Source organism: Ptiloglossa arizonensis, chromosome 6 (genome assembly GCF_051014685.1).
Source record: "Ptiloglossa arizonensis isolate GNS036 chromosome 6, iyPtiAriz1_principal, whole genome shotgun sequence".
NCBI lineage: Eukaryota > Metazoa > Arthropoda > Insecta > Hymenoptera > Colletidae > Ptiloglossa > Ptiloglossa arizonensis.
The window spans coordinates 13,325,929-13,350,338 of NC_135053.1; the positions used below are offsets into that span (position 1 = coordinate 13,325,929).

The 24,410-nt window shown below is 46.8% G+C and overlaps 1 protein-coding gene across 1 annotated transcript in view; it reads right to left on the reverse strand.

The window, feature by feature from the left end:
* LOC143148303 (discoidin domain-containing receptor 2) overlaps window positions 1-24,410 on the reverse strand; it is a 247,667-nt gene that overhangs the window by 9,329 nt on the left and 213,928 nt on the right. The window contains exons 9-14 of the mRNA XM_076314517.1: window positions 20,880-21,070; window positions 20,398-20,579; window positions 13,435-13,557; window positions 9,599-9,708; window positions 3,425-3,625; window positions 2,657-2,749 (exon numbers count right to left, since the gene is read on the reverse strand). Coding sequence (XP_076170632.1) covers window positions 2,657-2,749; window positions 3,425-3,625; window positions 9,599-9,708; window positions 13,435-13,557; window positions 20,398-20,579; window positions 20,880-21,070 — 900 coding nt within the window. The remainder of the gene's footprint in view (window positions 1-2,656; window positions 2,750-3,424; window positions 3,626-9,598; window positions 9,709-13,434; window positions 13,558-20,397; window positions 20,580-20,879; window positions 21,071-24,410) is intronic.

Sequence of the window (24,410 nt, forward strand, 5' to 3'; positions counted from 1 at the left end):
ACCAGCTGGGGATTTAGATCGGTATTTTGACTCGTTCTCGACCTATTTGTTCTTCGACGTGACGCACAGCCTCCGAGTAATTTGAAAATTTGAATCTCCGAGTGAAATTCATCGACGAGTAAATTCTCCGGCCGAACGTTAACAGTATGTGAACGAATATGCGCAAAGTATGCGGTATAAATTTAAATGAAATTGCGTATACGGTAGAACCGTCGATTATCCGAAATAATCGGTGGACAAATCCGCTCGGATAAACGGTTTTTCGGATAATCGGCCCGGAAGAACTAAATTTGCAAATATGTTTTAAAACGATCGGGAATAAAACAATTTTCAAATGTGGATGTTCAATGCGTAAACGGGTACACGTCCAATAAGAGAAACGTGTTATAAGAAGATAATTAATCGTTTTCAGATACCGATAAATCTCGATCACCATTTCGAACGAACATCTGTAGAGTATCTAATATTATTTTTCTATGTAGCTTCAATCATTGCAATACAATATCCGATGCATTTTTACGTAAACATGTAACAACTATATTTTTATGTAAACAAACGGGCATCGCGTTGTGTTTCTCTGTCATTATTTGTGCACAAAATGGATAAAATAATGTCGTCCAACCATTTCTGAACATCGTCGTGTGCAGTTTTTAAATTCAAAAATATTGTTGTACACGTAGTTCGAATACGTGATTCATTCCGTGACGGTTAAATGATCGGTTGTTTGGACCAGTGAAATTTAGATAATCGGTGTTTCGAATAATCGAAGTTCTACTGTAATTCTACAGTGGCTGAAATTCGGTAAATGTTCCGGGGATGAAACCATCCTCGTCGTTTCCTACCAAAATCGTGGAATAAACATTACGATTTGTTCGAATACTGACCGGAGCGATTAAATTTCGTTAGAGACGGTTTTTCGTCTCAGAAATGGTCGCATCGTTTTTCTAATTCTAATCGAACGATATTAAAGAGAAACGGTCTTTTAATCGAATCGTTTACAGGGGAGAAACACCGTGGCGCATCCCTCACTGCGACGATAACCGTAAATCGTACGGTACGTTAAGTGTACCGAAAGAAAATTGACCATTGTCAATATTAGATCGTTCCGTAGTATTGGAAATGCCTCGTATTAACCTACGAAAGTTCTCTTTCGCTGCGATACGCGTGTACAGCCCATAAAAGTTTATCGAACCTTTCCATCGAATTGAGTGTTATTCCGGTCCGAAGTTTCGCGAAAAGATTCGAGGCGAGACAATCACGCGCGAGCTGGACCAGACCCTAAATTACACAGATTCTTCGACGAGAGGAATCGAGGTAATTTATAATTACGAGCGACCGTGCAAATATTTCGCGTCGATGCACAGCCAAACAACGGTGACTGTAACGTTTGCGTTTAATTGTTATTTTTCAAGGAAATAAGCCACCGGTCTTGCAGCTGTTTTCCGCCCGACGGATCGCTAACGAATCGTTGATTTCCCATGCGGGGTTTCGGCTTTCGTTTGTTTTGGGGTTTATGGAAATTCAGCCCGGGAAAGCTATAATTTAATTTCAACCTAAGTGCGCACCGCGGTAGGTGAACGCCAAAATTTTGTCCCGTTTTAACGGTGTCGAAACGTTCTCGAAGAACGTCAACAATTGCGACACCGTCGCTTTGTCAATAAACGAGGCGTTCGCATCGAATTCTACGGACAGGACGAGTCGATAAAAGGAAAAAACAACAACGTTCTCGAGCTAATTAGGACATTTCGGTCGGTAAGAATAATAAATGAATTGTTCCGCGAGCACGAATTAAAAAAAAAAAAAAAGAAACTCGAGTAACACGCGACGGTGTAATAGCTCGCTAACGAGGAAAGAGTCGGAAATGGAAATGCGCTTTTTTAACGAACCGTGTGTAAAATGGTGGGTTTTCGTGCCAGGAACTGGTTCCTCCAAGGGACACCCTGCTGCGAGAACAAACGAACAATCTTGAAAGTTAAAACGCGAAACCGTGGACGCTCGTGCAACGGGAGACTTGTTACCACCAACGAGTATTTCCGATAAACGTTATGAAAAAAATGATCTCCTCGGGACGATCACAACCGAGACGTGATCGAGAAACGACCCGCGTAAATTGCGTTCCGTGTCGAAAAAGGTAAAGACCCTGAGAGGGTAGTTTCTCGAACGTCTCCCAACGAGAGCCACAAATATTTGTCTTCCCTGTTCAGCGGCGCTCGTCTCGCGAGCGACGCGGAAAATTACAATTCGAGGATAGGAATCCCTCCCGGTAATCGGTTTAAGTATTCTGAAAATTAGCGCCCGGGAGGTTGCCGCCTCGTTCCACTTAGCTACTCCTCATCGCGAAACAGGGTAGAGAGAGGAGAGTCGAACAACCGGATTCGCGAACGAGTGGCGGGGCTCTAGAAGGCGGAGGTGATTAAAGAGCGACGTTTACACGTAGATTCGGCGCGCGTTAACGGTGTTCGTCGTCGTCGTCGTCGTCGTCGTCGTCGGGAGAAGTCGAAACAACGTTTACGTATCTCTCACGGAACGACAAAACATTCGCGCGTAGGATAGTTTGGCCCCGTGTTGCCTAAGACGGGCCTGCTCATCCTCGTGGGAAGGAGGAGAGAGTTAACCGGGTTGTAGATACGTTCGGGCCAACTTCCGCCGTACTCACCTAGTAGCCAGATCCCGGTGCACGAAGTTCAGATTCTCCAGGTACCGCATGCCTGACGCGATCTGAGCCGCCATGTAGATGAGACAGTTGAAACTGAAACGTAGAAACGGCGTTAGTCGCGGAGGAAGGAAAAGTTGTTGGGCGCGCGCGAGACTCTGCAGCTTTTCGCTCGACAGGGGGTTTGCTAGAGGTCGGGATGGGGCGGTGATGTTGGATGGCAGAGCAGGGTCGTGGAAACGACGGAACGTTGAGGTCCCCTTCCCCTTCCCCTTCCGCCCCTCTGGTGTCTGCGCGAAGGCTACGTCGCTCACGATTAATAAACGCTTCAAACTCCGGTCTGAGAGAAACTTATCGGGTGTTAACTTTGCGACGTCTTGCCACAGCGGATGAAACTGAATCTCGGGTCTCGGGCGACTCGAGGCTGATGCTTCGCAGGGGAGTTGCATTGAAATCCGCCCCCGCGACCGATTAATTTTCGCGAGACGCGAGACACCCGCGAGCCGTTCTTGAGAACGACGTCCGTGAAACAACGGATATATATTTCGGTTCGTTTTCAATGGTGTTGTTCTAGGTTCGTTGGGGGGATCTGGTGATTTTTAGAGGAGAATCGGTGATTACCTGAGTGGTGACACCTGTGAGTCGTTTTTGAGAACGACGTCCGTGAAACAAAGGATATATATATATATATATATATATAGTTTGTTTTCAATGGTGTTTTAGGTTCGTTGGAGGGGATCTGGTGATTTTTAGAGGGGAATCGGTGATTACCTGAGCGTTTTGACACCGATCGGCATGGAATGGGCGTCCTCGGCAGTGATATGAGTCTTGAGGAACTGACAGAGATCCCCGTGTTCCAGGTACTCCATCACCAGGCAGTACGGCTCCTCGCGACAGCAGGCTCCCAGGACTCTGGCGATATTGCGATCCTCCAAAGCGGCTAGAATCCTGACGTCCCGTTGGAAATCCAACCTTAACAGATTCGATCGTGTACAGGTATTGGCCAATGAATCGTGCATTATATTTCACGAACCATATTTCGTTTCCAGAGAAGGAATCTACCGATGGTCTAGTTCGATCGTTGAAAGATACCGGGTTTCAATCCGTGCGCGGAACTTTGAAAAGTCGCTCTCGTGCCTTTGCATTTCATTTTCGTGATATTTCGAGCGTTGCCAAGAATCATTGTATTCGTCGGATCGATCGTGTCGCAGGCTGCAGACATTTTTTCAAATATCGGTTTTATACTATTTTGTAGTCTATAGAAGATCGTACACAGTATTTCTCTTCTGCGAGAGTATCGCGACAAATGTTCGAATAAAATTTGTTATCGTATACCTATCGTGCGCAACATAGCGGTCCATGGGAATAATATAGATAATAACTATCATTTCAGCTACCGTGTGCAACACGGTGGCTTCTCGGAATAACGCTCACGACAAACATTACTTCAACTATCGGAACGGTGCAATAAATTTGGCTACCAAAATAGCACGGTAAATGTTATTTTCCGTAACATCGAGTGTAACCGACAGAGTTGCTCGCGAATACCTCCACGATTTCAGTCACCCTGGCTCGATCTGTATGGTAATTTCCAGACAACGTTCGTTCGAGCGATCACCGATCGATTTCTTCCTTTGTTCACGCGCAGTCGCGATTACGTCGCCTTCGTTCAGATTTTTTGCGAGTTTCGCGGAAATGTTCGTTCCCGGTACCGTTTACGAACGAGAACGAGGAAACACGAGCGGGAAGGGCGGAGAACGACACGGTCGCGAGACGGGAACGGATTTTACAACGTGGTGCCAGAGAAAACTCGGGAGATTGTTACACGGGGAGAATGGAGCATTGCTCGGTCCAACCGGTGTCCGTTTCGCGGAATAACCGTAAGATTTTCGCGCGGAAGTTTCGACATTTCGTTTGCATGCTCGTACGGAGCAAACGACTCGGGGCGATTCGATTAGTCCAGGGCCGGGATGAGGAGGTGGTGGGGGAGAGAGGGGCGGTCCGTGACGTGCTTCCGTGTAAAGGAAACTACACTCGCTACCCCCACCCCACCCCACTCGTTTCCCAGGAGCGTATACACACGCGCAACCGGCAACCGGCGCGTTTCCACGCAGCATCGTTACTTCGGGCTTACTTACGATCGACTTGGTAATGGCACTCTCGCGTGATAGCTTAATGCGGCCGTTAACAAAACTACCAGACCCCGGTTATCGATTCCCCATAAACTGCGAATTCTGGTGCGTAGCGTCGTCGCGGGGCATCTTCGGAGCCGCGTGGGCGAGAGCAACGGCCTTCCGCGAGGCCGAACCGCGCATGCAAAACGATAGGTTCGCGGGTCCGCAACATCCAGGCATCCTCAACGGTGACTCGCATTAACCGCGACAACGTGAAACGAGAACGACAACAACGACAACAACGACGACGACGACGACGTTCCAGCTCGCATTTATCGCGTATCGGTCCGTGCTCGTCGAGCTCTCCCTCCTCCCTTCCCTATCGTTCCATCAGTTTCATTAACGCAATCTTCGTTACGGGCGGATACGAGCGGCACAATTAATTTTTCCAATGAATATTCACGGTCGTGAAACCAGGCGAGGGTGGATAGGCGCCAAGTACGCACGTGCACGAAATGAAAACTACACGATTCCGGGCGTTCGGTTGACCTTGGTGCACTCCTTGGGTCTTTCCTGACCGATCGCCCTCGTAATAATTAATTGCTTTTCCCCGTAATCGAAGCTACAGACGCGTGGAACCGGTGTTTCCAATTTTATTCTACAAAAAAGCTACAGAAGCAATTCGATCTATTCTACTAACTTTCATCGTGAATGTATCGCGAGATGGGTCGAAGAAGATCCGAGAAACGCATCGAGGAAACAGAGAAGCCCCGGTACGATCCATTGTTACAATTTTTTACCGTGGAAAAGGAATAATATTGTAAAAAGACGACCTCCTGCTATTGTGTGTTTTACACTTTTCGATAATGTTTGCGCAAACGTCTCGTTTCTCCTCCATACAACCTCGTCGAACATTTAATTAACCGAACAAATTTCCCGGAACAAAGACCCCCTCGGATGGGGGTCTGATAACACACTATCGGGGAATCGTACGCGATAGGTACGTTGCAAAATTTTCCGGCATTGTTCGAACAACCTGCGCCCAAGGGAACGTGGACGGTGGGTGGGGGCAGATCGGAGTCGAACAAAACCCGTCCCGAGAAAAATGGCGTTGTTTTCGATAACAAACAAAGCACGACCGTGACTGGGGAATATAAAAGGCCGCCGAGCGCGCAAACGCGGCGGATTAAATCATATATCGTTCCGTGAATCGAAGAATGCAGCGTGGCTGGGTGTTTTTCACCGGTTGTGGCTGGGGGGAGGGGGCACGACGTTTAAACTTCGAACGGGGGCTCGTTATTCGGGCACGGGTTGCACCCGATGCGACCAGTCGTCCGGTTCTCGCGATATCGGGCCCGTAACGCGCGCGAACGTTTCTTATCTGTAGCGAACGGGGGGTCCTTTTTCGAATCCAATGACCGAGCATTGGAGAGGGGACGAGAGTAGGAGAGGGGAGCGTTAGGTTTCACGGGCCCGTGAGAGTGCAACCGAGAAGCCAAAGAACCGTGTCTTTGTCTTTGCATCGTGGTTGGATGCGCGAAGCGGAAAAGAACGCGGAGGAAATTGGAGCAGAGAGAGGGGGGCCCCCTGATCGAGATAGGGCCGCGATAAGTCATCCTCGCGGCGGGAGACTTGTTGCGCGGAGAGAACCCGTGGCAACACCAACGGATCTGATCGGGATTGTGTGTGGGTTTTTTTTTTTTTTATTTATTCACGACGAGGCGCGCCTTTCGGGAACACCCGATATTTACACAAATCGCGATAAAGCGACTGTGGGAGTGTATTAACAGAAACGATCGTTTCGCGCGATAAATCATGCGCCCGATACCTTTTTGCACGGACGCGCCGCCATGTTGGTCGTCGCTACCAGTTAAGTGTAAATTTAAGTACAAGTTACTTTTCAGGATCACGACAATTTTCATTGTACACAATTTTCGTAAAATGTCTATGCATATATGTTGCGTTTCGATATTTCAAGAAACTGTTCCACGAGTATGTTTCCCAAGATTGTCGACTGCATGAAAATGCAATCGGATAAAAATCGATCTTTCTTTGGACAATTTGATTTTAAGTAAGGGATGTAAAAATTTTATCGAAATATTTATCCTACTTTATGTTCGAACTATGAGTATTTTATATTACGGTCGTTTTCGTTTTACAAACCGAGTTACCGCAGCTGATTATACCGAATTGTTCATAGCTCATGCGTAAACTTACCGATTGCGAACACTTTCATAATATTCTATGAATCAGCCATTTCCTCTATAACAGCGGTGCGCATTTACCAATTTCAATACAGTTCTGGGATAGTTTCTATTTGAAGTAATAATGGCGGACCACACAAATGCATAAATGGCAGATATGCATTTATGTATGGACCTGCTGATTGGAACACTGTTCTGGAAAGTGTTTATAACTACATAGTCGGTCCTTGCTCATAAATGAAACATACAGCGTTGAAGGTAAACAGGACACGTGTTTACACAAGGTCTTTTCGTTATATTTGTTCCCGAATTCACTTCTATACGTGTTTTGTAAATTCTAACGTGTATCGTTCGACACACGTTTATCGATATTTGCGTTTCATATTCCGTTTCTCTCCCGTGGTATTAATTGTAATCATCGTCTTGCAAGTACAAGTGATCACGTGCCGTAGATGTTGCATTATTTTATACCAAGCTGCATTATTTATGCCTGTATTGGTCTGGCCCTTTTATTATCTTCGAGCTGATCGAAATGAATTTAAACAGAACACTATACTGCCATCGACGTTTACAAAAATCAACACAAGTAGAAGTACTGTCGAGCTGCATCGAGTCACGTGTACTCGGTGAATTTTCAAAATTAATTTTCTCGAAAGCCTCGCGCGCCAAAATTTTGCTCCACATTTTCCACTTACTTTTACACAAGGAATCGTCCCTTACCGTCGATTTTTATTTATTTATCGTCGTTCGCGATATTACGAGCGTTTCTCTCGCGCGTGGTAAAAAAAAGTGTAAAAAAGGAAAAAATTTTACCGGTTTTTTGCAATCAACGTGATAACACCCGCGTGACAATTCTCTACGTTGTGCAATATTTTTCGAGAAACGAAGGTGACCTTTAACGTTCTACGATGTCGCACTTTTTTCAAGAACAAAAGAAACAGGTCGAACATTTTGCAAGGTTGCATTTATCGGTAACGACTTCCATTTCTTTCCTTCCTGACCTTGGGTCGTCTCGAAGTTAACGAAACACGCTTGCCTGCGATACGAAAAAAAACTACGAGACGTAGCGTTAAAAAGAAGGTTCCCTTCGTCTACGCGAAAAGTATTACGAACGTAGAGAATGGTCACGTTGGTCCCCGAGAAAGGCTAAAAATTTCTCCCCCTTAGAATTTTTCCTTCACAGTACCTCGAACGCTCCGTAGATTCAACTATAGATCGTTTCGTCGACCTAAGTCCTCGGCCGTTAGCCGATGAAGACGCGAAGTAATGCTCTCGGAAGATAACCGTTACGAGGAAGTTATCGGTTCGGGGAAATTCGGCGATTAACGCGAGAGACAAGACCAAAACGCCGTGTTCGAACGTGCACGCGAGCTACGATGGCGACGAGCGTGTTACGATCTCTTTTATGAGGAACGAATCCATTCTGCAGCCACCGGGCACAAAACGGCTCCGCGCGATATCGTCGGAATTAGTTACAAACTGGCCGGAGCTTGAAAGTCTTCGAGGGGGAATCATCTTTTTGCACGATTCCCGGTCCCCTTTCAGCAAACATCAGATAACTCATTCGCGCCGACGAAACTTCACTTTTGCCCCCTCCGAGGAGGAGGAGGAGGAGAAGGACGACGACACGGAGTTTCTCGTTCACAAAAGCCCAAACTACTACGATATCCGATGGACGTCGTCGATTTTCGTCGGAAGGAAGCTTTGTCATCTGCTTCAGGGGGGGGATTCGTTCGTCCTCCTCCGATTCCGCCCAACCCCCTAACTCCCCATCCTCCGTGATCCTCCTCCCTGTTAACCTCCCCACGTTCCCCGTGGCCCTCAACGGTCTCCTCTTTCGCGTCGCCACGAACCGCGCGGCCGAACTCTCGATACCCTATCTCCCCGGTCATTGTATGCAAATCTATTCCATTCGTGGAATCGAACTGGCCTTTTTCTGATGTCTAGCTTGATAGCTGCGAGAACGATCGTCTTCGCCGGTATATCTGGACGTTTCACCGCCGTGGGGTTTCCTCTATAAACGACGCGGCATGCTACTCTCGTGGAGGGAGAGGAACCGTGTCCTCGCTTTCGGAAGAAACCGGGACACTCGTGTACGAAGATACGCTATGAATTTTACGTACGATCGTTCGGGCGTTGGACGACGGTCTCTCGTTGCGACTACGAATCGTTTTGTATCACGACCTACGTTACTTTTTGCCCGTAAGGCGAGATATCGGGTTGTTTGGAAAGTCATTTCGTTTTACAAAATTGAAGACTATTTGTAATTCAATAAAATGTTCGCACACTCTGAAAGAATCGTATTTCATTTTCATAAAAATAAAAAAGGAACGAAATTACTTTCCGAAAAACCAAATAGTTTCGATTCGAGGTACGCGTTCTTTTCGAGAGTGATCTTTCGTCCCGGGATGAGCGCGACGATTCTTGCGAAAGAAAAAAAAAAAAGAAAGAAAGAAAAGTCACGTGGCGCGTAATCGAGCGCGTTCATCGTGGTTGTAAAATGTTTATCGCTCGGAACCGGGGGAACAACGAGACGTGGGGCGGCACGATCGAGGCGGTTGCAACAACGAAACGGAATGCAAATTGCACGGGAGGAACGATAGAGACAGGCGTGGTGGTATACTCACTTCTCCTTCTCGCTGGCTTCCGGTAGTAAAAATTTGACGGCGACGAGACGCTTGCCGACGGTGGTCGTCGTCCCGTACTCCGGGATACCCTCGGCCTCCGCCACGTACACCTTTACGGGGCATAATTTGTTTGCGTTACACGAAAATCGTTTCGCGGGGTGTCTGGGAGGGGGAGGGATAACGAAGAAAAAATTCGTTCGCCGTGTGCCCCCCTCCAAGTGCGTTTATTACCGGAATAAAAAACGCGGGGGCAACGTGGCTCGTTATAAATCATAAATTCGTCTAACGAGAATGGATGACGGCCGAATGCGATTTTACTCGTTGCTCGCGAATTTATCGCGCAAACTTTCGCCGGTGAATCGGGTATTTTCATCAACGAGACCGGAAGTCGAACGATCAACATGCGCAGAGCACACCGTGCCCTGCCCGTGTGCGATCGAATTGATCTCGTTCGGTTCCATACATCCGGTGAAGGTATCATTTTTTTTTTTTTATAAAGGAATTTCGTAAAGAGTTCTTTTTTTTTGATAACAATTTTGCATGGAACTGCAACTCGTGATTTGCAACGGTCTGTGTAAGTGTGCGTGTGAAATTTCAACGCGAAATATTCGTTGTTCAATTCTTCGCGACTTTTTTAGAAGAATTGTGTTCACGTTACACTTCCTGCAGGTCGTTTAAATCTGACTACCGGGGTCCCCGCGAGCATTTGAACGGGACACGAACGGGTTGAGTTTTTTTTTTTTTGAGATATAGAATCGAGATCCAATTTCTTTCGTTCGGGTGTCTACGAATTATTCTACTCGATCGCGGGAAATACTTTCGGAACATTTTTAATATCCAAGTGTACATCTGACCGAAGACTAAGTTTTCAAATATTTCTTTAATACACCAGCGAGACGAAGAACAAATAACAATACCGGGTGTGCACAACGCGCAGAAGCACGGTAAAGATTGTAATACGTATTTACGTTACACGTACGTACGTGCTGGCACGTTATACGTGTACACTTGTATATTTCTTTTTCGTTATCGCGGAATAAGATATCAAGAAATGGTAAAATAACCGGAAAATTTGAAACCTCCCTTCGAAATGGTACAACGTCTGAACTTTCACCGCGCGAAATGACCTTCGATTATGGACAGTGGGTCGTTGTCGGAGCCATCCGGTGTTCGAGGTTTAAAGGATACACCTTGTACGCACACGAAAGAAATAAAAAAAATAAAACAAAAATAAAGAAGGAAGAAAAAATCACAGGAATCGCTTCGTTGCCTCCGAGCGAGGAGAAATTGCACGTACGCGCGGTAAAAATTTTCGCAATTTCGCGCGGGCATACCGTGTTCCGATCGCGGTGAAACGATTAATTTCCCGTAGCGCGCGCGTGCGTGAGAGAGAGAGAGAGAGAGAGAGAGAGAGAGAGAGAGAGAGAGAGAGAGAGAAGAGAGAGAAAGAGAGAGATTGACGCGTTCGTTTTGAAAGTCGCGAAATGTGCGCGCGAGTCGCGAACGCGGACCGGTAGCTGCTGACGCGGCCGAAACGCGTTACGCGACGCCAGTAGTGTCTACTCGTGGCGATCATTAACGACGTGCCAGCGCCCGAACAGGAAACAAAAGGGAATTATTAGCCGCTCTAACGCGTTCTAAACTGATTATCCTCGACGAGGCCAGACGAGGCGCTATTGTAACTGGAAGAATAACAGGGCGGACACTTCGTTAATCGACGTATTGTTGCGCGTCACCCGGCGGCGAATTGCCCGCGTACCGCCAACAAACGGATTGATTTCTCTGTCGTCGTTCACCGACTGTAGCAAGGAGGGCCTTTCGAACGCCCCGTGTTACGTACGCAGCTCGACGCGAAATCGACGCCCGCGACGCGTCCACGATGCCTTCCCGGGCTTGTGCACACCCCGCAGCTTCGTTCCAATATCGGCTGTTTGTAATTTAACCCTCTGCGGCCTCGATGGTATTTCAGTAGCGACGCCACTGCGTCGTGTCGCGCGCTCCTCGCCAAGGTAAAGCGACACTTCGGGCGCAGGAAGTGTATCATGATAATGTTACGCGACTTGCCCAGACACGGTTCGACGTTGCGGTATATGTAATATGTTCGCGGTGTCTCAAGAGATCGAATCTCTCCGATCGTCGATTCAAACGCCGCGAAAACAACAGGGGACGGATAGATGGTTGGATGGATGGATGGTTGAAACGCTTTTGAACTTTGCGGGCAAATTACAGCCGATCGAATTATCGCGAACACTTCGAAATCGGTTACTTGTTCGAAGTTTCGCCAAGAATGGAATCGCGCTTAATACGGAATAAATTTTTAGAATTGTTTTAAAGTTTTTGTATGAAAAATAAATACATACACGTGTCGATGTTCGGTCACGTCGCTTTTCTCGTCTATAATTGCCCGGACGAATATTCTTTCAATTTTTATATTCTTTCGACAGGTTTCTTGTGTTTCTGTGTCGCGTTGCTACGTGGATGTAACTTTCACGATCGATCGATGTTTATTGCGTGTGCAAAGGCTGGTGTGATTAACCCTTTGCACTCGATGATTGTTTGCTACCAGAAATCGACTCGAGAAAATCCTTTAAGTCGTAATATTAATCCGGAACGGAACATTTTTATGTATTTCGCGTACATACGTTTACACTCTACAAAAACGTAATATTTAAATTTGAATTCAAAACCACGAAGTTTTCCCGGGTCGGAAATGGTACACTGAATTAGGTGGCGACCGGGGGTCTCCTCTCGGGTCCAAAGGATTAAATATGTATATATTAGGTCATCCCATAAGTAATGTCGTCTCTTATCGTACTTTAATTTAACACTCGAATCGCATCTCGGCGATGTGTTTATAGAAACTTCTTTCTATGTAGCTTAAAGAGTGCTCTCTCGACAGTCTATCGGTTGCGCTCGATGCAGTTAGATCGACATTTTTCACTTGAAAAAAAATTTGAAAACGAGCGTGTGCGAACTTCGTTTGCAGCATTGTACGCTATACGAATAACCGATATGGTGAAAAACATTTGCGAAGTGTACGGTGAACGTGCTTCGAATCTGAGAAAGTGTCAAAGATGGTTTTCCAAATTTCGAAAAGGTGATTTGGACCTTTCCGACGAACCGAGATCCGGTCGATACCAACAACGTTTAATCCTGAGGCATTGAAAGCTTTAATCGAGATAGAACCACAATTAACTACCGATGAAATTGCTGAGAGATTAGGCAGTAGCAGCAGTACCGTCCATAGACATTTAATACAATTGGGAAAAGTATCGGAAACTGGGAAAATGGGTACCGCGTGAACTGACGGTTTCTAACCAGTGCACGAAATTTATGTTTCCCTGCGGGATCGACAAAATAATCGTTTGTTTCTCGATCAGATTATTACCGGTGACGAAAAGTGGGTCTTATGCTGCTATTCCAAACGAAAACGTCAATGGCTATTTATCGGGTGATTTCTTTTCACCGAAATTCACCGTCAAAAAACATTACTTACGGAATGACCTAATATTTTTATCGTAAAAGCTTCAAAACAGTTGTTAGATGTTTACGAATACGATACACTTTCTCGAGGAACGTATCGTTTCGAGTCCACGTTGAATCGTATCGGTGAACGATCTGGATGATCGAGTTCGCGCGCAGTCTATCCTCTCTACGTGGCAACGAAGTAACAACCGGTGGTTTCGGTGTTCTAAGAGGGGCGTTAACAACGCAAAACTAACGGCGGTGGTAATCCGTTATCAAAGTGGACGTGACGAATCGTCGCTCGTGGCCGTCCCATCGGCGTGTCTAATTTAAAATAGATATATGCCCGGACATAATAACGATGTCGTTACCGTTCCGAAGGCCCCTTCGGCAAGTTTCGAGAGCATGCGGAGGCGATGCCGTGGGAAGAGCGGGACGCTCGTCTGCTCCAGACGTCTCTTCAGGGCCGAAAGTACCTCCTGTTGAGTCGGTGACTGAAACAGGAAAGAACAATGCATCGTTCGTGATATCCACCGATAATCAACGATCTATGATCACGCTAACCGCGCAAAGAACTCGCGTGGACGTTAAAGGGTCGTGGCGGAGGGCGGACCGCGAATGAATTATTTCGTTTGGTCTTCCACCCCCGTAAATTCGCCGCGACGCGTTACACGAACTCGACAGACTTTACAATTATTTCAACGGAAGGATCACTGCTATAAATTCGGGATCGATCTCCCCTCGCGTAAGTCATCGCCTTCGTCGTTCGAGTTTGTCGCGCGACAACCCCACCGGTTCCTCGTTTCGTCGAGAACACGTTACGAGAGGTCTCGATTGTTTCGCGTTCGTAATAGCTCCTCGAAACGTTCATCGTTGACGAACGAAATCGAGACCAGAGGTCCCGCGGTGTACCGGAAATTCGAGACCGTTTTACAGAAAATATAAAGGTATCGGACTTCGGCTACTCGGTGACAATTTACCGATACTTCTGTAACGAATACTCGATACCGACATCGTCCCACGCCCGTGCTATCGGGAATTTGTTTTTATCGGTCGATTGTTGGTCTACGATTCGTCCAGTGAAGATCTGGTGTATTCTTTTATTCTAGATCACCGTAGCACGTGGATGGCAATCCTTGACGAGGGATTGTCCTCATCCTCCTTCTTTCGCCGGAGATGCCAGATTGTTCGACAAGTCTCGTCGGTTCTTTCCCATTGTAAAGAAATATTACACTTCGACTTCGAGCAACTGTAAATACACGAACGTGTCGACAGATCTACAGGAAACTTCACGCGTGTTCGTTAAACAACAGTACCGTCTATAGAAAAACAACACGATGAAAGTGATAGCTTCGTTTCTCGTCGAACGACAAAACTTATGGGAAACCTGTTGTATTCATCGGTGTTGAACTTAATACATTGAATTGTTCGGAAAGTGGTTTCGTTTTTTTTTTTTTTTTTTTGGTGAAACACGATTTTTTAAGAGCGTGTAAACATATTTCATCGAATTGTATATTCTCCATTTTGGAAAACGAAATGACTCTCCGAGCAACCCGATTAAAAATTATACATTTTCAACGCATCGAGTAAACGTAGAATCGACGGTGGACGGGGATCCGAACAGAAAGTTTAACGCGTACAGTCGGTGGTGCACACGGGCACGGAACGTGTTTAAAAAAAAAAAAAAAAGAAACACCGGAACCGGGTATTCGCGACCAGAAGCTGACGTAAAAAGACCAATCGGAACGAACCCGACGGGCGTAACTTTTCGACTTGTCGGCACCCATTGTAAAGGCAACACAGGGACGAGACCGACGACAACTCCACCGCCCCCGATGCAGCGTTCGACGGAGGACGACCGTTTCGTCGGTCTAATGACGGATCACATCGGGGTGGAGGACAATGATTGGCGTCGCTACGATGCGTCAAGGCCAGGCCCGACGCGCTCGGCCCGAAATGTTTTGACTGTTTCGAGTGGCGGCGTCGGGTGTCAATCACTCGCAGACGTCCCGACGTAGACGACCACTTTCGGAGCATTGTGCTCGAATCAATCTGGCTGCACGCCGCGCGGAAATCGCGCAACCGATTCGAAATCCCGGTAGTACGGTAGACACCGTGGGCGAGTTCTTCGTGCCAAGAAGAGATCAGGCCGCCGTTAGAGAATCCATCGTTCAACCGTACGTACTCCAAGAGAGAACGTTCCATTCGGTAGGCAGTCATTTTCGAATATTAGGCTTAGGGGGAAGGAATCCGACGGTCGTCTGAATAGCTCTTTGCCCGTTCGAAGAGGCTGTAAGTGTGAAAGGTAGAGGAGAGGAGCCTTGTCCCCACACTATCGGGTCTTATATGTAGCGGACTCGTCGGTTACACAGCGGATCCCGCGCCTTATACGAGACACGTTCCCCGCGTTGGGGGCGGAGGATCCGTACGAAGGAATCGATGGCCAGACGTGAACTCGAGGGGAACCGATGGGAACTACTCCGTCGGCGAGTGCGGCGGCTGACGTCGCGAGCGCGTTCATCCCGGCTCGAATTCTCGCTCTGCAATTCGATATCTCGACTTTTCTACTCCCCGTGGCTTTTCGAACGCGGGATTCTCGATTATTAGTTTCCCGCGACACGTTACGTTTCCTTTTCCCGTTACTTCCAACGATTTTGACACTTTTTTTTCGAGAAGAATTACATTTTCGGGGAAAGTTACTTTCGTCGAGAGAGAGAAGAGATCTTTGGTCAATTTTGTATCCTTGCGTTTGTTTTCCATGTTAATTCGAATTTTGCACTTTTTTTTAGAAAAATTACGTTTGTCGAGTAAGAAGAGATCGATGATTCTTCGCTCTCGTGTACTTAGCTTTTGTTTTCGCGTTGCTTCGAACGATTTTTGTAAATTTTCGGGGAAAGTTACGTTCGTCGAGAGAGAGGAGAGATCCTTGGTCAATTTTGTACCCTCGCGTTTATTTTTCGCATTAATCCGAACGATTTCTATTTCGAGGAAAATCTTTGTCAAATAGAAGAACGCACTTTACATTTTTCTGCCCTTTCGCGTTAATTCGAACGATTTTTGTACTTATTTGAGAAAAATTACGTTTGTGGAGTAAGAAGAGATTGATGCTTCTTCCCTCTCGTGCCCTTAGCTTTATTTTTCGCGTTGCTTCGAACGATTTTTGTAAGTTTTCAGAGCAAACCTTTGTCAAGTAAGAATCCTCGTTCGTTCTCGTCTCTTTGCGTCTAGTTTTCGCGATTTTTCCACTTTTTCGAGAAAAATTACTTGCCCTTAGCTTTCGTTTTCGCGTCGCTTCGAACGATTTTTGTAAGTTTTCAGGGCAAACCTTTGTCAAGTAAGAATCCTCGTTCAGTCTCGTCTCTTTGCGTCTAGTTTTCCGGTTGCTTCGAACGATGCACATTCTTGCGAAAAATGGAACGGTCTTCCGAACCGCTGGTATTGGCGAGGACGAACAACTCAAATTCGAGTGACAGAGTTCCTTGCGTACCGTTAATTTAATTCTGTTGTAAAGTTCAGATTATAATATCTAGTTTATTATAATATGCATGGATCTCGCGTATCTAGTAGTATGCTTTTCGTACATATAAGAATACAAAGTCCGTACAAACAAGCATACAGTGATATATCTTGATATAAACAACGACAGTGTCGTGTGGTTTTCGTGACTCTGGACTTGGAACTCGACTAGAAAGGAAAACCAAAAGGAAAACAACAAAACGTTGACCGCGTGGCGAACGACCCTTCCGCGTCAATATGAAGACAGTCCTTAAAACTGACATTGACACCCTTAAGATCATTGTTGCATTCATTCCAAAAAATTCTCTAAAATCTACAAACATTACCGTTCGAAAGGTATCTCCTTCGCCAACGTGTCCACGTACGATCACTTCTTCGATTATTAAAAGTTCCCGAGACCGGGTGGAAATACGGTCGGCGTGTTTAATCGATCGAGTACACGCGTTCGATCCGAGGTATCGATATTGGCCGGTCGGTGTGGGATATAAACGAAATATTCGCCACTCTAAAGAATGAAATGCTGCATCCGCTCGGCCCCGGGTAGTTCTACAATCGCGGCGCGACGGGACGGCAGTCATCGAGGAAAATTATATTTCCGAAAAAAGAATCCGGCCTCGATGGATAGATTCGGGTTTTGAATTCCTGTCCGGCAATCCGGATCGGTCGATCTGTTCCTACCGTGCGCGCGATGCTCGTTGATTTAGGATTCGATGGTATCCGTGGGTTCGATATCCGTTGGAAAATGCACGCGACGAGGTCGACCGGCCGGTATTCTCGAAAAATACGCCGACTCGTGCTCTCCGCGCGTACACGCTGGAAGAAATAAATCACCGGCGTGCTACAAATTTGGCGCGGCGTATTTTTATTCCGCCAGATCGTGGCGGTACGATTTAGGCGCAGGTTGCCGAATCAACCAACCCAGCCAGGGCCCCTTCCTCTCTCTCTTTCTCTACGGTATCCCGTACACCCGCCCCCGTACGTAATATTTCTGCGATGTCGGCACGCGAGTCGACAAAGACGAAAACAGGAACGAGTGGACAGCGCGAGGGTGAGGAACGGAGAACGAGAGAGACAGATGGATAGATAGAGAGATAGTGGACGAGAGAGAGAGAGAGAAGATAGGATTGCCAACGTGATTACACGACGCGTTTTCTCTCCGCAATTAACAGAGCGAACTGGCCCGGAAGCCACCGGACCGCGTAATGATGATACATTCCACGAGGGTCGCTCGTGAGGGTATCCGCGAAAGGGTTCGACGCATCCCGTTGACGGCAGTTCGTTTATACGTCGGCGAACCGATCAATCGAATGATTCTGCAGATTGCGCGGAAACGTTGCTGAATACGCGATACTTTATTTGTTTGTCATCGAATAACCCCCCTCCATTCCGCGTGCTACTTGTTACGCGTCAGCGAGGCTCGAGAACCGTGACGAGCACCTTGATATCGCCGCGGCGAAGCGTACAGAGAACCGTGTTCGATGTTCGAGGTCTCGGTTTCTGGACAAGTAAGGGGAATAACGATATCGTGTAATTTTCGCTCGGACGTGATTATTTTCAGAAATCGATTTCTTTCGTGTTCTCTCAATGATACTGTTTCCTCGTTTAATGTCCAATTCTGTATCTTTTCATCGTTTCGGACACTTTTTCTCTCTACTACTCGGTAATCAGTGAGTACTCGGTTTCTCTTAAAAATCCAGAGTCAATTAACCGCCATTTTCGAGCGAACTTTCCGGAATTCCGTTGATTTTACACCGGTACAGTTTTTTGGCGCCTCTATGTTGAAGTGTATGAGAGAAAGGAAATAAGGAAAAGGAGTGGGGAGAGCGTTTTTTCATCCCGGGCCTGCTAGTGGACTCGTCAGTAAGGCATCCTAGCAGGCCCTGCCTTATACGCCGGGACATTGGAAGATCGGTAAGAGATCGTATATATACCGATCGGAGCAGGTGCGGGAACTTGCGGGAAACGGTTGGTGGTGAGTTTCCCTCTGGTGGCAAACGTGGGTAGCGCCGCCACAGTTTCAACGAACGATCCCCGGAACCGTCCTTAAGCCGCGTACGCATTATAACCGGGCGACGTAAACTTTTACCGGTTGTCCTTTACGACGCGTCGTTCCCGTGCATAAAGAATGCATAAACATCGACGGAAGCTTCGCGAGTTTCGCGCGAAGTATCGATACCCGGCGTCTTTATTACGAGTGAGACCCACTGTATCGTCGAGCGTCACGAGATCGACATCGTTCGATTATTATTGGCCAATTCGTAGGTAGCTGCGCGCTATCGATCCCGGTCGCTCTTCTATTGACCTTTAGTCGCGATCCGGTGATTTTTTATGCCAAAAGGGAACCCTGGGGAGCGTCTCGCGCGTTTGACGTCGGTGGTGCGTAGCTCCTCGGTGTTTTTTTTTTCCTACCGCTCTTCCCGTACGTTCGTCCCCCACCGCCCCCGGTCCCTCGCGCTACCCACGTCGGCCCACGACCCCCCGTTTGCAGTGCGCTCCGGTATTCCGGATACGAGGTACGTTATACCGTACCCACGGGAGGTATATCCACCCCAAATGGTCTGCACTCGTTCCGCCATATTGATTTAAATTATTAATTGCGAACTTTCCCTCGACGAATGGAGTGCGCGTTTAATGGTTACCGTAGAAATGCAAGTACGTTCGGCCAAGGGTGGTCATTATTTATGGATCGCGCGATAAAGTAGTTGAATTCCTGCACCGCGGACCCGGTGTACTTTGTTCTCGATTCTACCTACCGATTATACCACATCCTGCCTAGTTAAATACCGTTTTATCGGTCGCCATACTTTTCAACGCCGTTTCGTTACAACCTACCGACGCGAAATCGTATTAAGACACCCGAGCGCGAAACGCTTTTGAAAATATCGGTCCCCTCCACCACGTTAATAATTTTAATTCCCACTCCGTCGAGTCCGACCCGTTAATGGTACAATTGCCTCTTTCACCCGTGCTCGACACATCGCGTTAAACGGGGGCGAAACAATAAGTACAAAAGCGAATAGCGCGTGGAATTAATATTCGATCGATGCTAGTTTGTTCGCTCGAATCGCATTCCGTGTACCAGTTTACGCGTTTCGCTCGATTCGTTTAGATAGTGTCTTGCACCGTGAATTGATCCCGTAAAGGTGATAATATTTACTCTTTTATTTCACGGATCACCCAATTTTACGCTACTCTCTCTCCCGACTCGCGAAACGTCGAATAGGTTACTTAAACTGCTCAGGTTATTCTTGCTTGCAGTATTATGGACGAATCTTTACTATTCAATTTGTTCCCATTTTCGTTTCAACGTCCTAGATATTTTTAGAACTTTGTATCCCACCTACTTCCATTTACTATACATTTGCAACTACTTTCTCCCCTTTTCACCATGCAAATTCGTTACCCTTTTTCATTTCACAAGTTACCCAATCTTGCACTATTCTCCTCCGACTCGCGAAACGTTAAACACTTACTTAAACCTTCTAAATCTTCGTATCTCACTTACTTCCACTTACTATACATTTCCAACAACATGTGAAAACATATCTCACCCCTTTTCACGCAAATTGGTTACCCTTTTTCATTTTACAAGTTACCCAATCTTGCACTATTCTCCTCCGACTCGCGAAACGTTAAATAGTTACTTAAGCCTTCTTCGTCGATATTATCGAAGAACGTTGATTCCCAGCGTACGGGAAAATCGAGTTCGGAACTGTAAAAGGTCCACGGGGTAGAAGGTAGTCGTTAAAGTTTACTCACGGCGCGAGCTAGTCGACGAACGCGGAACCACGGATACGGGAACAACAGGGCGAACGTACCTTTTTGTCCTCCGTCTTGTTACCGCGGGAAGAAGTCTTGGAGAAGAGGCTGTCCTGGTCGCTGGCGGCGCTGGAAACGGCAGGCCCGCGTCCTGTGCCGTCCTGGTTGAGCAGGGGCACCGTGCCGAGTTCCGGTACCGCATAATCGTACGATGTGTCAACTGCACCGTTCGCGTACACCGCTGCGGATGATATAGCAAAGGAGGAACGGGCACAGGAGAACGGGCAAGAGGGGGCCGGGTGTATTGATTGCGGTCAGGCGAATGCTTTGTTGTTTGGTACACACGTGCATACGTGTACCCGGCACTCGGTGTGTACTCGTGGCGAGCGTTTAATGTGTATCGCCCCGTATATTTATACGCGCGACACGCGTCCACGTGCGCGACCCTGTACGCGTAGTGGCCGCGCGTAAGCGTGCAAGTGTACACACGAGCGAGCGAGCGCGCGAGCACACAGGGGGACCGTGTTCGAACCCAGCATACCTGAGTGATTGATATTGGTGCCCTTGTTGTTCAGCATCATATCTTTCATCTCCATAACGACTGTGCTGTAGCTGTAGTACGGGGCGTACTTCAACGCTTGGTACGGTTCTTGGTAGTCGTCGAGCTTCACGATGTCCAGGAGACGGTTGCCCAGATCCCGCGGCAACGTCGGCAGGGACCCGCCGGCGTATCTGGCGAAACAGAGGTAACTTTAACGTACGTGTGTACACAGAGACCATCGAGATCCTCGCAGACCTTGGAGACACGGAGAGCATTGCTCACCAAACGAGGTTTCAAATTAATAATCGTGAGGATACTCGAGTAAATTTTACTTGGAACGATGTCCTCGTGTACGACTTTTACGGTTATTAGGCTCAATTGTTCGGGGATTTTTAACGTTTAAGTACGGTTACGTCGGATTACCGAAACTGTCTTACAAGTTGCGACGATGGTAAGGTTCGTCGATGATACTTTCTAACACCGTGATAATTTATTCGAGAACTTATTTTATTTATTTCGGACTGTATTCGATAGGTGTTAGATTTAGAAAAGTAAAAGTGACCTTTGTGTCTCGATGAAATAATAATAGAAATTACATCACCGTATGTAGTCTAATATTTGAAGCTTTGATCGAGTTAGGGAAGGAATATCGGTCGTTACGTTCAGAAAACTGAAAGTAAACCTCCGTGTCTCGATAAAGGAATAGAACAATATAAATTACATAACCGTAAGTGTCCAGAATGTGAAACTTTAACCGAACTCGAGGATGAATATCGATCGTTTCGTTCAGAAAACCGAAAGTGAGCTCTGTAGCTCGATAAAGAAACGAAATAACGTAAAACCGATCAGACTAGCGTACGTTTCCCGGGAAGGTCGGGTTGTTATTGTGTTATTGGGTTGTTCGTAAAGTCGTTTCGTTTTCCAAAACGGAGAGTACGTAATACAATAAAATGTTTACACGCTCTAAAAGAATCGTGTTTCATTTTCACCAAAACCAAAAAAAAACGAAACCACTTTCCGAACAACCCGATAATTTATAATTTATCCGAACTGGTCGCGTTACGAGATTTACCTTGCACAAACGTACCGTTTCTACCCTCGAAAATGTATTCGAAATTCCAAGCAGAGCCAAAGAATGTACGAAATCGAGTTCGTGGAATTCGTAGGAACTCGGTGAACGATTCGACGTATTTTTTTTTTTTTCGCGGCGCTCGAACGAAAAAATAGGCCGCCGTCGAAATACCCGTGTCTGGGTAAGGGTTGTTATATTGCAACGCGCTCGAGCTCGCTCGCTCGCGCGCTCGCGCATGGAGGGTTAATATCGCGCGGGGGCGCAACAGTATGCGAAGGACTGAATTCCCCGGCGCGCAGAGATATGAAATATCTCACGGTGTCTCTTTGGTGACGAGGAATGTTAAATTGATGCTCAAGCGAGCGGTAGGTATGCATCGATACCCAGAGAGTGAGAGAGAGAGAGAGAGAGAGGGATCGAAGAACCTCGAGACACGAATACGAATCGTTCCATCGGATTCGTACCGGTTACGAGTCAGTTCGGGTGTTTCGAGAGTCGACGGATTTTTCGTCTCCGTGGTAAATGTTTCGACTACCCGTCGCAAGAACGAGTGAGACGGAGCGACAGAGAATACGTAAAAAAATAGAAAGAGAGAGAGAGAGACATCCGTGTCACGGTGGTCGGAGCCACCGTGTGTTGTTTAAAAGAATAAATAGGGAAACCGTGCACGAAGAACACGACGGTCCGTCACGGGCAAACAACGTCGTGGAAAGGCCAACCTTAAAGAGTCTTTTGTAGCGAGGACGGAAGTGCATCCCGTTTTTCGAGGGGGCACTTTTTGCTTGGATGTTTCGCCGTTCAACTCGAGTGCACGTCAGATATTCGTCAAAGGGCGGTAAAACGTTCGTACGTGTACTTGAAACGACCGTACGCTACACGTTCCACTTTTAGGATGTTCCACGGAATGGTAATATCGGCTTCCAAAAAGCGGCGCCCAAGGTTGAAGATCAATGTTGAAACGTGCAGGTCGCGGCCGAGTTACGACGCGGTCCCTGGATCTCCGTCTGGAGACATTCGTGCCGTATAAACCCGATATATCGCCCGAGGATGTCCGTTATTGGACGTTATTGGACATTCGCTAACGAGCCCTGGCGGATGGAAAGTTTATTGGAAGGTGACTTCCGGTCGTCGCGGTACGCACCGTGAATGGTTGTAAAGTTCCCGGTCCGATGTCGCGGGATCTCGCGTTATTAGCGAGAGTTTTCATTGCGAACGCGGGCGTTTTGTAATTCACGGTACAGGGAATCACGACCGTTTCCGTTTTCGTATTAACGATAACAATGATGATAATAATAATAATAATAATAACAGTGTGCCTTTGTCGCGTCGAGATTCCGTGCAAGGGAACGGAGCACAGATTTAGAAGAAGACGAAAGGAGAAACGCACGGGAGTGAAATCGAGTATCAAATTGATCCACGGAAGTGAAAATTAGTATTAAATTAATGCACGGGAGTGAAAATTAGTACAGGTTGTGTTACAAAGACTTTAGCCACTGTACGTTGCGTATCTCGTATAAATTGGAACTCGATAAGAATTGTCTTTATTCGACGAAGGTAACGAATAATGCAACTGCACTTTGCAATCGACGGATTCGGCACGTTCGTTCGAGTTTCGATGTTTTATTTCCGAATTGTTCGGCGAAATAATATTCGGGGTAACGAATTCTTTTTCGTCTCGAGGTTGTTAGCGATACATCCACCGGCAGATCGAAACCGAGCGTATTCTGTAAATACATTGTTCCGTTGTTAATAATATCGGCTTCCCGTCGATGCACCGACGAAGTTGCGTCCATTTCATGCCGACGGTTCGCAAACATGGTTCCGTCGGGACCTAAGCAAGGTACTAAAATCGGTAAACCTTGATGTTTGCGCAAGGTAGACGCGAAATCGACGCGAAACCGTAGGCCTATCTCGAAAGCCAATATTATTAGTAGTAATATTTACTGTAACAGCGGGAGCCGCAAATCCTTTGTGTCCACATCGTTTCCTTTCATCCTAACGACGCGTCGCGGCACCCGGTATCGCAACGTTATTACTCGATTACAAATATTTAAAGGAACCGTATCGAATAAACGTTGCGAGTCTCTGTAAACAATCGACGGCGGACGCGCGAAACGTTTCCGAAGATTAGTTTATTATCGTAACCGGTTATACCGCACAGGACCGAAAAAACCTGCGTTATCGTTAATCCTGCACAATTGAACACAAATACTTGCGGGCGTTAGTGTTTCATTCGCGAGACACGTGACTTTCATCGAAATACTTTCTTTCGCGTGGAAATACTATAGAGTATTTTCGGACAATACAAAGAGGTAGGTTTTTTGAATAATTTCGAATAAGGATAATTTGGTGTCTTGTCCAGTTCGAGTTCTGTTAACAAACTTTGCTCTATCTGTGAGATTTCCAGGGAAGTTTCTCACCTTTCGTTGTCCTCCAAGGCGTACACTATCTTTGACGTC